We start from the raw sequence: 17,818 nt of genomic DNA, 5'->3' as shown, positions 1-17,818 counted from the left end.
GTCACATATTTACACATGGGGGCACTTGATGTTGGTCATAAATATTTTTTTTTCTTTAGATGGCTGAAACTTCCTTAAAGTGATAAAGACAGTGAACAGGAAGTAAGAGCATCTTTAATGTCTGTAATGTGACGTATTTCCGCGTTAAATAGACTATATGGACGTTATCCTTGGCGATTGGTTGATTGATGAACCATCAAATTACTCTCCTTCCAGAATGATCTTAACTTGTTCAAGAATGATCTGGGCCTTTCTTGTGGGCCCTGGCGGTCATCCCCGCCTCTCCTGCTCCTTTCTGCAGGGATTGCCCACCAATCGCAGGGGTAGGCAAGAGATTAGCTCCTCAGATTAAAGTGTCCACCTCCAAACCCTTCCTAATCCTGCCATCTGTCAGAGAGCAGTTTACCGGCCAAGACTCTCTCCACTAGGCTAATTAGAAAGCCAGAAGAACAGACCCAGAGAGGGGAAAAAAAGAAATTCCCAAAACACACTTTTCTGTCTGGTACTGCTCAAGGCACAGTGACAATGGAGGAGACGTACCTTCTCAACCATCCAGGTGTCCGGAAGACGATACTGGCAGGAGGCGCAGGACCGCTGCCACACTTACCACCTGGGACAAAGGTAACAAGTCACGCAGTTAATCTGATAACCTAAATAATATAGATTCAAGATCAGTGTGATAGGAAGTGAGGCATGACATAATTACTATTGTGGTGTAAGTAATATTCCACAAAAAATGTCTATTAAATAGCCTTGTGTTGCATTGCCCACTTCAATTAGATTCTGTTGAATTATTCATTAAGTGAGGGAATTTATTCTGTATCTGGCTCTTACACAGAGCAAACATTTGGTCAACCAAATTGCAACATGTTTTTTGGCACTCTGTCTGTTTCTGTTCATCCACTGATCTGCTGGTCGCCGAATCTTTTCCGCTCCTAGTCAAATCCAGCCATATGGCACCAAGCCTGGACACTGTGACGAACATTTTCTATGACAATGCCAGCATGAATTTACCTGTGTGTGCGTATGCGCACCCCGGTGAGGTGATTCCCAATTGCTCACACAGTTATTATACCATTATACACAATCTGTCAAGCTATAAATAGAAGGTTACATGGAGCCAACTTAATTTTACATGATGGTGAAGGCATTGTAAGTATTTCACATGCACACAAACAGATGAAAACCAGCATGAATGTGTTGTGTAAGAAGTGACTGAAATACATTACAGAATTCAGTCAAATTAATTTTTTTGAAAATACGTAGATCAACCTTTAAAAATAAACCTCATACATTTGTCAGCAGCTGCACATTGTTAATTGTCAATATCAAATTTCCATATATTGTATTCTGTAATGTATCAATGTCAGATATACAAAATAAGGTCAAAAAGGAGAGAAGAAAACATACATAATATACTGTATGTACCCATACATACAGTCATACATTATTCATGGACTTCCTGCAAAACAATCCCACAGATAATTCTGCTATACTAAAATAGTATTTGAAGGGTTAATTTGTAAAACCAGATATCTCCATTTTTATTTATTTATAAATCATGTTTTTTGTGTGTCTAGAGAATCACAATCAAACTGGTGTTGGTTTGTTTTGATAAGAGATCTCAATTTTCTAAATGTTTTTTGTGCAGTCAAGGGAATATCAGTCAAACTACCGTTGGTTTATTGAATTCATGGCTTTTATCTGTTTTTACAAATACATTCTTAAATTGTTTTAAACTACAAAGTAACAACCTAAGTAATTTATGGACCAACTGTATATTAATTTCCACTCTTCCTGTCCCCTGTTCTCTCCTTCCATCCCAGCTGGTTTTCCATTTCCAGACGCTGCTGGACAACTTTGAACGTACAGTCATCGATGACAGCCGACTGGCTGGCAGGCCGGCTGAGATTTTTGTTGGAAAGATGTTCAAGATGGAAGTCTGGGAGACCTTGCTGGCTTCCATGAGGATTGGAGAGGTGGCTGAGTTCTGGTGTGATGCCGTTGTGAGTTGAACTACAGACTTATCACACAGACACACAGACACACGGGGCTAAAATAAAGGCTGCCTCGGATCCTGTCTCTGGGTGAGGGGCATAATTCATAAGGTTTTAGCCATTTTAAGCCAAGAGAGGGGGGGCTGTAAATCGGGAAGAGAGGACCGTGAGTTTGCAGTATGTTTAGAGATTGTTGCCGTAATTCTAAGACAATAAAGTGTGTTCAGTCGGGTGGAGAGGACGGCAAGGTAGTGTTATTTTTTAGCGGTTCCTACCGTAATTCTAAGCCTAGGAAGTGTGTCTGTCCGTCGAGTGGAGAGGACGGCGAGGTTGTTGTGTTTTTTAGCGGTTCCTACCATAATGCCAAGCCGAAAAAGTGTGTCTGTCAGTTGGGTACAGAGCTCAGCGTGAGCACGGGCTTCTATGACTGCTTTTCGGCAAAAAATCGCCGTTTTCAATGGGAAAAATGTCATCCACGTGAATCAAGTAGATCCAAAGAGTTTTTTTATTTGGGGGGGGGGTGCACCGGTGCCTTAACAACGAATAGCAACGCGGATTTCGGTGCCTTATTTAGGTGCCACTTAAATGCCTGCGCTTCTCTCTGATGCTCCGAAAACGGACGCTAGAGGGAACTGAAACATTGCCGCACGGGACGCTAGTTAACTCAACACTCGACAGCAGGTAACGTTAGCCTACCGTTAGCTAGTAGCTGGAGTAAACACGTAATGCTGACAGCTAAACTGTGTAAAAGTGTCTGTATTTCACTGTAGAGGATTGTAACACCAGACTGTAGCTGCCGTTGTCTGAAAAACACAGACTCAGCCTCGCCTCGCCAGCCTCGTGGTGCATTCAAAGTTTTTGTAAAACACCTTTTTCCCATCCAGTGGTTGTTTTTGTAGTTTAACAGGAATTTACTGGTGAAATAAGTTATTGTTATAACATTTTTAATAATTCATTTAATTTTGACCCTGTGGCCTTAGCAATACACAAGCTGTTCTTTAATGTTGCCGTTTTGTGCTCCTTTTTTTTCTTTTTTTTCATGAACTTTTTATTGTTTTATATTTTGAACATACAGAACAGACAAATACAATTGAACAAGGTGCTCCTTTTTTAAATATATATATATATATATATATATATATATATATATATATATATATATATATATATATATAGTCCAGTATTCAGTACTCCAGTATTTTAAATTTGTACTGCAGTAACTATTTTAAACACTAGCTGTCAGTATTACATATTGCACCTTTAAATGTGCTCTAAGCGATGTTGGGTGACGGCACTTCTTGTTGACTTTCGAAGTATTTTCAAACAAAACGAGGCTAACTCGACCCTCCCTCCTCCTCATCCCGTCCCCTCCTCCTCCCTTCCGTGCTTCTGCGCACTAACCCCCCAACCCCCACCCCCAAATCCTTCTTGTCGGTTATTGGCTGGAATGCTGGAAGGCTGTTTTGTTATGTTGTGTGGTGCAGGTTGGCCAGTTTGTTTTTGCTGCCGTTTGTGGAGCCTGGGCTGTCTACAGAGACAGCGTTTTTTACAGTGTGTTCAGGGCACAGGTAGCTCGTGGATAGTGAGGAGATGTTTGCTCTATGTGGAAAAAAAACGCGTGACATCGCTTAGAGCACTTTTAACACACAAATATGACAGTCGTATCAATCTTCTCATCTACCTCTCCGCCATAAGAACAAGCATATTTCCCAAAATGTTGTACTATTTATTTTTTTAAAACACATGGACGGACACACACACACACACACACACACACACACACACACACACACACACACACACACACACACAGTCACACACACACATACCTAAAAAAGATCCTAATGAGTGTTCATGAGCAAGGAAGGGAAGCTTTTGCTCTTCATTATGATGCACATAAATCAACCTACTGAAGCCTCCTACATGATAAGTATTACAACACAACAGAGCAATTTTAGTGTGTTTTCTTCTAGAGACAAATTTGCAAGTTAAATTGTGGCCATTTCTTGTCTTTTCTTTGTTGGACTGATTGCTACTGGCTGGCAGTACCAGGAGGTTAGCATGATTAAGTGCTTTTATGTCTTATTGCAGACTTGTTTATTTTTTTGTTGATGACTTAATCTTGCAGCACACAGGCTTGTACCCTATCGTGTCCAAGGGAATGAGGCTAATCGCTCAAGGGAAAGACCCCCTTGAGGGTCAGAGACACATGTGCGGCATGGGAAACATGTTCAACTATCACTCCACTGGTTTCCCAGAGCTGGATGAGCTAATGAGAACTCCTCAACCACTCATTTTTATCATGGAGCTGCTGCAGGTAAGCACTAGTCAGTGGCAAAATACTGTATTTCACATTGGATTGCGAAAGAAGATGACAGTGTAGAACAATTAGCTGTCTTCTAATAATCAGCTTTTCTCAGATTTTAGCATCTGTAAACAAAAAAAAGACACATTTACCTTTTCATCCAGCCCTCTTCTAGAATTAAGTTACTCCCACACACTATTTATTGAAAATTCACTGACAGAAAAGTAAAGTCCCCCTTCCCTTTACCTAAAACATTCAGCTTTGAAATAATATGTTACCCAGAACAAGCTTGAAACTCACCAGGGGGTCCAGTAGTGGCAGTAAATAAATCTGCCTTGTTTCAGATAGTTTGACAATGTTTTTACACCCACCCCAGTTGACGACTCTTCAGTGGAAGCAGTACTCGGATGCTTTACTTAAGTAAAGGCATCAATACCACAATGTAGAAATACTCTGTTACGAGGCCATTCAAAATTGGAGTAAAAGCAGGCAACAAGTATTACTAGCAAAATGTACTTATGTACACTATTTAGAGTGTAAATCTCTATACTAATGCATCATGTTGTATAAGTTGATCGTATGTTTTGTAGGTAAAATCCAAGTAACTATAACTAAATGTAGTGGAGTAAAAAGTACAAATTTCCCTCTGAAATGTATTGGCGTTAGTAAAAGTGTTGATTGAATGTACTTACTTTCTTTCCATTCTTTCCTTTTCTTTTCATTAACTTGTGATTTCATCAGTGGAGTTTTTCTCCCGTTGACATTTTTGTTCTGTTGTGCCCTCCTCCTGCGGCTTCCAGGTGGGAGACCCCATGTCCTACCAAAGAGAGTCGTGGATGATGGAAAAGGATGAGAAGCTTCAGGAGGTGCCAATTCTCCACATGCAGGGCAATACGCTGGTCAGGCAGAGACAATTCAGAAAGGCTGCCAGCAAGTACAAAGAGGCCGTCCTGCTGCTGAAAACAGTCCAGTCCAGAGTGAGTGGGATGGAGCTAAAGAGGGGATGGAGGGAGCTAAATGAGTCATGTGCAGGCTTTCTACTATTATGTAATAGGTTTTCTCAGGATTTTAGGTTTTTGGGACATGCAACTCCAGCTCTTTTCCAGTGGGAGATTCCTGTTTTCCTGTTTTGCTCTGTTTCACTGATAACAAGCAGTAGGGTGGAAAGAATGGCAAAGGAAAGAGGAGGAAGAGATGTGGAGCACTGTCTAAGATGAGAGAGGGATGTAAGAATGGAGGAATACTGGAGGGAGAGTTGTGTATGAGATGTTCTGATAAGAAAGTGTAGTAGAGGATTCTTTTGTCCGTAAGAGTGATTGTGGCATATAGATATATTCACAAGTTTGATGTTGGAGGCTTACAGATAGTAGTAAGTGTAGGAGATGCCAAAAAGCACAACAGCACTGATCATGTTCTTGTTCTTCCATCTGTGTGTGTAGGAGATGCCGGGTGATATAGACTACATTAATTTGGGTCGAATGATCATCCCCCTGGAGTTGAACTACTGCCAGTGTATGTTGGAGCTGGAAGAGTATTATGAAGTTATAGAGCACACCACCGAACTGCTGGAGAAACACAAAGGTAAACGCCTGGTTGAATTGTACAAATTTATTCTGATTACTAATTAATGCTCCTATTTGGCCCTGAACAGGGGCAGCTCTACAGGGGGGCAAGGGGGGGATATTTAGCAGACAGACATGAGCGTTGTAAAAATTTACTTTTCTCACTCTCAGCAAAAAAAAAGCCAATAAGATTATTTCCCAGAATGTCAAATTGTTCTTTGTAATCATGTTCATGAAAAGTTCAGTGATGAGTAAAATAACATATGTACGCAGTTACCTCCATTCCTGGAAATGAACACTGAGACAAACAATAATTTCAAAGTGTTGTAAAAAGCCGATCAAGGTCTGATGCCTCGCCTGTACTGGCTTTATTGTAGTGGCTGTTGCATGCATTAGTGTGTAGGAGGGCTGAGGTTGACATTACAAAGGGTTTTACAGTTGGCGCAGCCTTGGGCATTGTACTGTCATACCCATGGCTACTCATATAATCCTAGAGGAGCACACATGCTGACACAGTCTCCACTTCAAAGCCTTATGAATTATGCCCCTCACCCAGAGACAGGATCCACCGAGGCAGCCTTTATTTTAGCATGTGTGTGTGTGTGTGTGTGTGTGTGTGTGTGTGTGTGTGTGTGTGTGTGTGTGTGTGTGTGTGTGTGTGTGTGTGTGTGTGTGGGGGGGGCAGGAGAAGGTGTACAGTTGAGAATGTGTGCCTGTACGATGTGATGGTTGCGTGGAAATGATGTGCAGGAGTGCCACTGGCCCAGTACGAGCTGTAGTCACAAAGCTGCAGCCCTCTTCATTGGGCTTATAAGAATGTCACATCCCACACTGCCATAACTCCACCTTTACCTTCTTCTACTTTTCCTTATCAGTGTCTTTAGTTGTCCGTTTACAATCCTTTTCTATCTCTACCTTTAGTCTTATTTCCCCCACCCTTTTCCCACGTTTATCTCCTTTTCTTATCCACTTTTCTTGCATTCTTCTCCTTGGTGTTGACCCATAAAAAATCATATTGTCTGTCTCAGTTTAAGTCACTAACTCTATTGCTGTTTCATCCCTTCAACCCAGTTCTTTAGAAAAGCACCCAACAGTGACTCACTGCAGTGTCTCGGCTTTTGCCAGAAGCAACAAAGAAATCAGTGTAAATGTTGGCTGAATAAAGATTTAGCATAGAGGGAAATTAAATGCAGAGGAAGAGGGCTGAGCCATCAGTGGGTATCTAACCAAGCACATGAGCTTATTCTGCTGAAACAGAGGGAGTCACTGGTGTGTGTGTCCATGTGTTTAAAAAAAAAAAAAAAAAAATAGTACAACATTTTGGGAAATATGTTTGTTCTTATGGCGGAGACACACTTCCTAGGCTTAGAATTTACGGTAGGAACGGCTAAAAATAACACTACCTTGCCGTCCTCTTCACCCGACTGAACACACTTTATTGTCTTAGAATTACGGCAACAATTGCTAAACATACTGCAAACTCACGGTCCTCTCTTCCCGATTTACAGCCCCTCTCTCTTGGCTTAAAATAACGCACTGTTGTCGGCTACGGCCGCTGAACAGGCCTCACGTTGTAAACAGCCGTGGCCCGCTTGCCTGGTCCTCAGGTAACGTTAGCAGTTAGCAGGGTTAGCATGGCAGCGTTAGCCAGGACCAGTCGGGATTACTTTACTGGCTGTGTCTGAATTTGCTATCTGATGACGCATTGGGGGCATTTTTGGATTTATTACAGTAAATATATTACATATTGGACATTTAAATATAAGGCTACAGCTAGCAGCAAGTTATCTTAACTTAGCACAAAGACTAGAAATGTGGAAACAGCTAGCCTCGCTCTCTCTGAAGGTAACAACATCTGCCTCTAAAGCTCACTAATTAACACATTACATTTTGTTATAAGTTTGTTTCATCCGTGCAAAAACCAAAGTCTAAAAACAACAGTTCACAGTTTTATAGGAAGTTATGCGCCGGACTGTTTCTTGGCCAGGCACTGTAATTGCCCATAAAACGGAAAATTGTAGTTTTGTAAATTTTTTTTCTTACAGGTAAAACAAACTAGATATAATGTGTTAAAGGGATAGTTCGGATATTTTGAGGTTGGGTTGTATGTAGTCTGGATCAACAGAAGTACATTTCCAGGATAATTGACATCCCGCGCAAGATGTCCTTCACCTTCCACTCTCTGTGTGCTGCCGTTCTCAAACTCCGTTCACTTCGGGAAACATCCACAAACTTTGAGCTAGCAAGCTACATGCTGAAAAAAGTTTTGAAGAAAATTTGGATCATGCAACAAAGCAGGCCTGCTTGATTCTTTCGGCAAATGATTGTAAAGATTTACAAAGAATATGTGTATGGCATTTACTATCTAACTGGGTCGTTTTTTCATTTGCGGTGTGCAAATGTTCCATCAAAAAGTTCCTTCCCAAGAACATTTTGCAGAGCCACTACGTCCGGAACTTAGCGCCGCCCAAGACGATTGTGATTGTTTTAAAGAAATAAACATCCCAGAGCGTTTTTTTCTTCTATCCTAGAATGTATGTGAGGTGTAGCCAGACCTTACTCCACAGCACTGTGGACATAAGTCTGGCAATGCGAGACTAGGTTGTATGAGGTACTTATCCATAGTGTAGGTAATACACTGACATCACTTCAAAATATTCAAATTATCTCTTTAATTAGTGAGCTATAGAGTTTTTTTTTGCTGTTGGTAAGGCATTATATGCAGCATGTTTGCATTTTTTGTTAATTTTTTTAGCAATAGTTTTGCAAACTCAGGGCTGCTGAGAAGTACACACACTGACAGTGCACACCTACATCTTAAATGCAGACAAATCACCACCTCAGCTTCAGCAGACAGAGCAGGTTTATTATTCAATATATTAAGGTTAGGACATTAATAAATCAATTTCGTATTCATGCTTTTCTCTTATCATTCTGTATTTTTGTTGTTTTTCTGTTTCTCAGACTGTGTGAAGGGCTACTACAAGAGAGCCAAGGCCCATGCTGCTGTGTGGAATGAAAAGGAAGCCCGGAGAGACTTCAACATGGTGGCCCACCTTGACATCACTCTGGCCTCTCTTGTCAGTCGAGAGCTGAAAACCCTGTCAGAGTGCATGAAGGAGAAGTACTGGGAGGAGAAGGAGAAATACTGGAACATGCTGGAGAAAAAGGAGAACAAAAATGAAGACAAAGAGAGGGAGGATGATGATGAAGAGGAGGACGACGAGGTGGAAGACAAAGGAAAACAAGAAAATGTGACCACAGAGATTAAAGATGAAGTGGAGGAAGAAAAAGAAGAATCGCCATCCATTCTCTGTGCTGAAGCTGAAGCCCATAAAGAGGAACTCGGGGGAAATAAGGAAGCAAGCTCTTCTGAGATCAATCCAAACGCTGCCAATAAAAATGAGGAAAAGGACTGGCAGCAGATGTTACGACTGGTCATGTTTCTGCAGAAGGAAGGAAACTTCCTCATTAAAGAAAACCACTTCGAAGAGGCTTCTGTAAAGTTCAAGGAGGCCATCGAATATGTGGACGTCCTTCAAAATATGGTTAGTGTCATTTGTTATACAGTGCAGTAGTGTAAAAGTACCTCTGTTTACTGTTTACTGAAGTTGTTTGGGGCTGTTTTTCTGTGTCTTTTTATTGCACTGATCAGAAGCAGTGCTCCTAATATCGTTGTATTCTGTACAATGACAATAAAGCGTTTTCTATTCTATTCTAAAAGCATGCACACAAGTAATAGGCAGGATTTTCTGGTGAAAAAAAAAACAAACCTTTTATCTTGACAATGATCTGGTGGACGCATTTTAATAGTCCACTCCATTCAGCGTGATGAATGGATCGAATGTGTCAGAAAGGAAAAGGACAAAAGGGATTGTGGCTTGTAAAATATAATCATCTGCCATTGTTTCTTTTTTTACTGAAGAGCAGCTGTGGGATTGTAGGTAGCGAAGTGAAGAGCAGAGAAAAGAGCGCTAAATATAACCGCACAGAGATATCACTGTGACAGCGCTCGCCTGTGCTTCCTTTCTCCCTCACTCCTGTCCTGCCACACCTCACTGTCGAATTCCCTCACTCCTTTTGCACACAACACAGTTTCTCTTCTCATCAACCTTACCCACCCTCTCCGATCTTCATTTCTCCTCCTGTTCTTACAATCCCTTACACTTTACCTCATCACTGTGTCCTTCTCTTCATCATTCCTACCTTATATCTTCATCTCTTTCCTGTTGTCACACTGTCATTCATGTTTCATCTTTTGAACATTTCCTCTGCCATCTATCACCACCACCTCCTCCACTCTCATCACCAAATCTCCCACCCACCTTGTCCTATCTGTGTACTCAACAGGTTGATCAACAGAACGAGGACTGGGAGTCGCTGGAGAAAGTGCGTCTTCCGCTGACTCTCAACCTCAGCCAGTGCATGCTGGAGCTTAAACAATACCAGCAAGTGGTGGAGCTCAACAACAAGCTGCTAAAGAAGCAGAAAGGTAATACATCATTTTAGTATGAAGATGAGATTTTGAGGCAGGGGAGGAAACTAGAAGACGTATTTTGATAAAGAAATAGGTACATGACTATAAACAAACATGCTCGGTTTTTAGATTCTTTTCCCGTACACACCTTCATTTTTTAGTTTAAAAATATCAAGATCTGTACAAATGCATGGCCCTTAGCAAACGCCCGCTTTCACACTGCATCAGTCCTTGATCTCTCTGTTTACCGGGGATAGATGAAAACAAACATTCACAACCGCATAGCTGAGTCTCTCTTTCGTTCCCCCGGCACCCACCAATGGACATCACAGTCAAAAATGAATTCACTCAGTATGTTAACATGCACACCAATATTCAACTATTATTCAGAATATGACAATATTCCGAATTTGATACAGGTCATGTAAACAGCATTAACCGGTTGGATATTCCGAATAAGGCCTTTTCCCGAATATAGCATTTTCCGATTAAGACATGTGGGATATTCCGGTATTATTCAGGTTTTACGCCGCCTTCACATTGGCACAGTAGATACGGCTGCGAAACGACCGGAAGTCATTTATTTCCTATGGAGATTCGCAGACTGCATGTGAATGGGTCCGAACCGATGTGAATGAGTGCAGTGCGAAAAAAAATCTTGTCCGTTGGTCATCCGGATGCTTTAAAAAAGTTGAACTCGTACGACAGGCAACGGTTCCTATATGACAATCCAAGCGGAAGTTAGTGTTGCTATGGTACTGATAAACAAATCTGAATTCTTAACTTTTAATAAAATAAATAATGATTTCATAACGATATGTTGTCATGTAATTGATTCATTTTGAAATATGAGAAAAGTTCTTGCAGAAACAATGCATAGGATACCTGCTATGGCTACAGCAACAGACAGAACTATTGACATTATACCGCTATATCACATTTAACCAACCTGACGTATCAACATCCTGGGTAACTTTTCTCCACACAGCAGCCTTTCTGTTTATATCTCTGTAGCCCTCAGATGAGAGGTCATAGAGAATTGGACATTCGGACACTGACAGAATGAGTCGCTCTAGTCTCGCTCTTTTTCTACTCGCTTTCAACGGTGTAGTACGACGTCCACTGGGGGCACATTGCGTATTACGGAGCTGATTTCAAGTGGCAGTCTGAAGGCGGCGTAAGAGGCATTCTTTGGACATGTATACAGCGCATTCAGAATATGCGTTGTGATGCGCAGGCTTATGGTCAGCTCTGTGCGTTGCTATGGTTTCTGTACACAAACCAACCAGCCAATAGTTTGCAAGGCTGGAGACCCGATAAGAAGGAGAAACACAGCTACTTTTAAACATTATCGAAGACTTGGATATCAACAGGTTTTTGGATATGCGCAAACATCGCCGACCTTTTGAAAGAGGGACGCTGTGTTAGCACGGTCCACAAAGTGCGCCGCCGCTGGTAAACTTTGAAAATATCCCGCTTTGCATGGCTACATGTAAACGGGAATATTACTGGAATACTCACTTTCATTAGCCATGTAAACAGCTTAGTCAGAATATCATCTTTTTCAGAATTAGGGCAAAACCCAGAATATTATGTGCATGCTCTTTTTTTTCTGCTATGACTGAATTATTTATAGGCTGATGTGAAATGGTTGTTCTCATGCTTTACTTTTCCCTTTATTTATTTTTCTCCAACTTTTGTCATCTACTTTGTCTATATAGTTATAGGGTAAAATAAACAACTCAAGGAATGATGAAAGACAGGTTTCATCATTCCTCGAGTTATTTATTTTACCCTATAACTTTTAGTTGTGCTGCTTTCCAGTACTTTTGCCGACCACCTGATCTTGATGACCTCCATTTACCTCATGTGGTCATTAAATGTCAATATTTTCTTTTCTCATAGGTAACTTTAAGGCAGTCTATCAGCGGGCACGAGCACACGTCGCTTTATGCAACGAGGATGAAGCTCGAAGGGACCTTGATATGGTGGAGAAATTAGACCCAATGTTTAAACCCTTCGTCCGCCAGGAACTGAGAAAGCTGGGTGAGAGCGTACGCACCATGCACGCCCGCCAGAATAAGACTTACTGGGATGCAACACAGGAGAAGTGGGGGCCTGGTGGGAGCAAGGCAAAGAGTGCAGCAAGAAAGAATAATGTCAAATGCACACAAAAAGCCAGTGAAGAAAAAATTGAAGCAGCTAAGAAGACAGCAGACAGTAAGATAGAAGACAAAAAAAACTCAGAGAAACCCACTCCTGCTGAGACCGAGGGAGTGGGTGACGCAGAAACAGAGAAAGACCTAGATGTGAAAGCAGAGCAGAGTATTAAAGATCTAGAGAGTGGGAAAGTGACTGGAGAGGGTTTAGATAATGAAAATATAGAGAGTGTCGTGGTTCATGAGGACGGGCAGGGTGCACAAGATAATCGAGCGACAGATAAAGATAGTGATCCCGCGCCCACCGACACAGGCCAAAATAATGTGAGCAAGAGATCAGCAAGCGATAAGGGCAGAAAGAAGGTCAAATGCCAATCAGGTGCTGCACCAGGCCCAAGCAGAACAAGCCAAGGGAGCAAAGTCACCTGGGATAAGCCAGGAAATGGTGGCACTCAATCAGAATAGACCAATGGGTTGGAATTCGCCTGTGCAGAGCCAAAGGATGGTGGAGAGATGCAGAAAGTAAAACGACTGGAAAGACAAGTGTTAAACAGCCAAGCATCAAGTCTCAACAGGAAATATTGATTATGCCACATACAAGTCCAAATCTAAACACAAGGAGAAAAATGAATATAAACAGCCTGCATTTGGCACCATTCTGACTTAAATTTAATTATTCAGTTCTCAAAGGGATAACTGCAGGCACATAAAAAGAGCACAGGCAGACAAGGAGTTTGCCAAATACAAAGTTTTTATTTCTGTACACAAAGAGTAGAAAGCAGCCAGTAACCCACTTGTTATTACAGTAAAAAGCCTTTCTTCAGAAAACGTTTTATACAGATTAAAAACTCCAGAAAAAAGACAGCAAGAAGTGTTTGGACAATAACATAAAATAAAAACCATTAAACTATAAATATTTTAATGATTAATGAGGTATATTAATGGTTATTAAAAAAACTCATTTCACCAGTAAGTTATGAGTATGTGTGTGTGTGTGTGTGTGTGTGTATATATATATATATGTGTAAGTGTTATCAACACCTTGTTTGAAGTTAGGTGGTTCATTGCCCTGTCCTGTGAGAGGAGACACACAAGCTTAGATGCATGATAGCAAACATTGGAGGTTGTGAAAACAAAGGCAGGGAAGTAATGATCGTTAGCGTGGTGGCCAGCTACATGCAGTTAACAGAAGTCTGGAGAGAGACAGCAGTGTCCTCTGGGGTGACTCTTGCCGCTGTGGAGAGCCTTTTTCTTCAATCACACAGTTTAGTCACGCCACAGAGAGCAGGGTATGCTTCAGCGTGTGTAGGGAATATAGGGAGCCACTACAAGTATAGAAACGTGTACATGGATCAGACCTCAGATGATCACACAGTCAAGAAGATGAGTGTCAAACAGCTGTAGAGTGACACACAGGGACAATCTGTGAATAACCACATAGTGTATTTATTTCAATCTGCCTCCGATATATAAAAAAAACAAAAAAAAAACACAACCAATGTTGACAGGCAGCCCTATGGGGAGTTCTTCCTCTTCTTTTCACACACGGCTCTGTTACATCATTTTGTGTACCCACATACAAAAGAAGAGAAGAGATAAAAAAAAAAAGTGTGATCATCAATGCTTAATGAGATGTGTGAATACCAATAAATGTATGTCTATGAATAAACATTGCTTGTCATGTTTTTTTTTTCACCCATGAGCTAAGCTGCTGCTGTTTGTTCAGATTTATGAGAGCTTCACCAGATCTAATTATTAAGTGATGCTGGTGTGGGGATAAATTCAACAGATGATAATGACTATTTTCAGCAGTTGAAAAGCAACAGGCTTAAGTGGAGGTGGAAGTGAAGAAGAGGAGAAGGGCGCTCACTCTTGCTTCCCTTAAGGTTATTAGCATTTGTATTATGGACGGCACGATCACCTTTACAACTCACAAACCTGTGGAACTGCATCCTTGGGGACAGTTCCCTAGCAACAGTATCAAAATTAACAGGCAGCGAGTGCTGAGGAGGATGGTGTCAAAATGTAAGCGCTGTGTGCCTGGAGAGGGGAGCCCGTAATGAATGCAGCACATGGGTTTCAAACTCGTGTGTGAGATCAGAGTGTCATTTTAAGGTTTAAGATTAATTCCTAACTGTATATCTGTGTTTTCTGTGAGAATGAGGCGGTATAATTTGCTGAGAAACACACAGAGCCACAGCTTAACTTGTTTCATGCATCCTTTTGTTCTGCTTCTTGAGATTTTTTGGTGGCAGGCACATGAAAGTGGATCTCTTCCACCAGCCCCCAAGCAATAAATGGATTTTTTTTCATCTTTCCTCTCTTGTTCTCTCATAAAAGCCCTTTTTAACTGGTTTCAACGTATGGATGCTCATGCGCTGTGATCCACACTTTTCCATTCTTCCTGTTAGCCCAAATAAACCACCAGCCTGTCCAGGGACTGACAGACAGTGGCGCACAGACACGGACTCCTGATGCACAAACACACACTCCTGATGCAACCTCCTTCCCTGAATGTAAAAAACACAATGCAGTCCAGAAAGACTAAACTCTTGTTTCATATGGATTCAGTTTCGTTTTAAGGCATTCACTGACTGTGCTATGTTTAGAACAGAACGCACCCTATGACCCTGATATGATGAGGGCAACGCCATTTCAGCGGCTTTTTGTAAATCTAAATGCAATCAAGTATGCATTAGCGAGGGAAAATGAGGCATGTAGAATCAAAAGCTAGTGTTCTTTTCAAATCTACATGGAGAAGAGGAATTATTAAGGATCATGTCAGTATAGGAACACATTATGGTGGTGCCTTGTTCCCCCCTGTAGTGTCTGGAATTGGCCTAGCAGAGAGAGAGCTTTAGCCTTGCAGCTCTGTCGCCTGGAGGTCCTTCCTTCTCTTTCTCTGCACACAGCAGTAGAACGCTCAGATTCCAGAGTGGACGCCTGCATGATGATATTTATCGGCAGACATTTCCTCAACAAAATCCGATTTCAGACACAATACAAATTGGCTCAAAACTAAGAGTGTGTCTAAATCCCACGAGCCAAAGAGATGAAATGGATCTCCATTGAAGTGTATTTTTTGTGATGCAGCATGGCACATGTTATTGATCATGCAGTGAGCTTGTGCACAATTTGGGAAGGGTGCATTGTTAATAGGGAGTGTGGATGTAGCAGCATACGTGTGTGTGTGTGTGTGTGTGTGTGTGTGTGTGTGTGTGTGTGTGTGTGTGTGTGTGTGTGTGTGTGTGTGTGTATACGGTAAGTGCAAGTGGTTCTGTATGAGCGTAAGGGGCTCACAGGAGAGGCGAGCAATGAGAGCGACAAGCAGTTTGAGAGGATTAGAGGAACACAATGTGTGCATACAGAGGCGCTGTGCTAGCGGGCACTTTGGCTGTCTAAAATAAATCATGGATTTAACTGATGATGTGTCATTCTCATAAAGTAAATAGGCTTGTTGTGGGTGCTGTCAACTCCCTGACAACCTGCACTACGCAGCCACATGAAATACAGTCAGCCCAGCCCTGATCTAGTTCACTCTAACAAGCATTAACGCACCAACCTGCCTTCAAAAAACAAAAAAAGAACAACCATGATAACACATTCAAGGAGAGAAAAAACACTGAAGATACAGGCATTCTGACAAAACAAGGGGATATTCTTCTTATTCCTTTTTGCATTTTTTTTAAGTTCTCCTTAAGGACAGTCCAATTTGTGCTGTGGACATATAAAGCTTCACACCTCTGAACGACTACATAGATACTGGTAAGCACAGTGTCTTGGCTGGGCATGTTCCTTTAAGCTAAGTTCCCACTACAAGACTTTCAAAGTCACCAGTTCGCTGTACTATTCACACTACACTACTTGCTGTCTTGTTGTTTGTTTTCACACTACCTGACTGACCGGCGACAAGGGCTCACACACAGGAGGAATCCCCGAGTCTAGTCTTCAAACTACAGTATGTTTAAAGTGACACGCGACATGACGTAATACTTTATTGAAAGGCGGGATTGTGGCTGGCACACATGTTCACAAATAGTTTCCACACATCTTTACTATTTATAGTTTTCTCTACGTGCAACAACAACTTTGGTCCATGTAGGAAATGCAACACTCACAGTAAATAAAGTACAGGCGACCCTTCCCCCTGGTTTCCCCTCAGCCTGTGTCTTGCGCTCTCATTGGCTGTAGCTCCCTGGCAGAGTCCCCGACAGCTCCAGATATTTAGCCTGCTAGATATCCGAAATGTGTCTGCGAGGTGCCAGCAAGCTAACCTGAGGCGGCAGATGTTTTTTTACACAGAACCATCTGAGAAGCCATCATTGGAAACTGTTTGGAAAAGGGCAGGCACTTTCAAAAACTACCTGGCAGGTGATTGGATGAACCATCTATCTATCACGTCTGCTATTGTTGTTTTGAACGAACAGTCGCGGTGGTCGCACACACCTAAACCACGCCCATAGCTGTCAGTAGCTCCTCAGTGGATGCCGATTGGTTCAGAAAGCTGGTAGTTCAGACAAAAACGCAATACTTGAAGCAATTTTTGAGTGATCTCGTGAGAATCCACGAGTTTTTGAACAGTTCACACATCACGGTGGAGCATGTGCACGCAAGTGCCAAACCAATGTCGATTTGCCTACAATATGGGGCTTTTATCGGGGAGCTCCAAAACCTGTCGGTGAGCGGAAAACAGCAAATCAGGGCTAAAGTCCTGTAGTGGGCACTTGCCATTACTTAGTCTCTCCCTGACCTGCTGCTAACGTTAGTTTCCTTTGGCTCGTTAACATGGTGTCAGGCTGTGCCACTGAAATTATGAAGCACAGCCTGGCCAAACGGACATCAGCGTGAGCCTTTATCAGTTTGCATGAAAAAGGCTTTTAGTGCACAGATTCCAGTCAAGGGTTAGCTCTGGGTATCATAGCTGCTGCAATGATCACAGGGCCCGTTGTACTGTGGCCTGACCACAGACGTGTGGAGCTCCTCCCTCTGCCATCAGGCATACTTTCAGGTTTTCACTCTGCTCCTCCAGGCCCACTTGGGGTTAGATGTGTGAGGTGGTGCCTGAAATTAGGAAATAGAAGAAGAAAAAAAAAGAAAAGAAAAAGCTTTTACAATTTTAGGAACACATGCACAAGGCTGAGAAAATGTTCTTGGTTATAACTGAGGAGGCTATAATTATGATAATCCATTTCTTTGTTCAAGTTACAGGCTTTGGACTGCCAAGAAAATTGCATTTTAAATGCGATGGGACAGTTTGCAAAGTGACATTGACGCTCTCTTTCTCTCTCTGTGCTACTGTCTCTCTTTAGCTTACGTCT

General features: G+C 41.9%; 2 protein-coding genes across 2 annotated transcripts in view; one reads left to right on the top strand and one right to left on the bottom strand.

Annotated features, from left to right (window-relative positions):
* Positions 1-17: 17 nt before the first annotated feature.
* Positions 18-14,169, top strand: LOC144524224 (uncharacterized). Its single transcript, XM_078260334.1, has 9 exons — positions 18-102; positions 217-621; positions 1,827-2,006; positions 4,126-4,314; positions 5,103-5,279; positions 5,742-5,883; positions 8,829-9,412; positions 10,215-10,356; positions 12,247-14,169. The coding sequence occupies exons 2-9, from the start codon at positions 526-528 to the stop codon at positions 12,963-12,965; spliced, it is 2,229 nt and encodes a 742-aa protein (XP_078116460.1). The 5' UTR covers positions 18-102; positions 217-525; the 3' UTR covers positions 12,966-14,169.
* The window catches only part of drp2 (dystrophin related protein 2), a 75,508-nt gene continuing 70,923 nt past the window's right edge, over positions 13,234-17,818 (bottom strand). Inside the window, exon 24 of the mRNA XM_078260336.1 lies at positions 13,234-17,561. Within this exon, the coding sequence (XP_078116462.1) occupies positions 17,542-17,561 (20 nt within the window). The 3' untranslated portion in view covers positions 13,234-17,541. The remainder of the gene's footprint in view (positions 17,562-17,818) is intronic.

This window comes from Sander vitreus, chromosome 10 (genome assembly GCF_031162955.1).
Source record: "Sander vitreus isolate 19-12246 chromosome 10, sanVit1, whole genome shotgun sequence".
In the NCBI taxonomy this organism is placed as follows: Eukaryota; Metazoa; Chordata; class Actinopteri; order Perciformes; family Percidae; genus Sander; species Sander vitreus.
Note: the sequence above shows the minus strand (reverse complement) of the source record. Positions and strands in the feature narration are given on the sequence as shown.

Bases quoted from the DNA above. Each gene is read 5' to 3' on its own strand.
- LOC144524224 (XM_078260334.1), top strand. From the start codon at position 526: ATGGAGGAGACGTACCTTCTCAACCATCCAGGTGTCCGGAAGACGATA. The intron at 4,315-5,102 runs GTAAGCACTAGT...TGCGGCTTCCAG, and splicing joins TTATCATGGAGCTGCTGCAG to GTGGGAGACCCCATGTCCTA. The intron at 10,357-12,246 runs GTAATACATCAT...CTTTTCTCATAG, and splicing joins GCTGCTAAAGAAGCAGAAAG to GTAACTTTAAGGCAGTCTAT.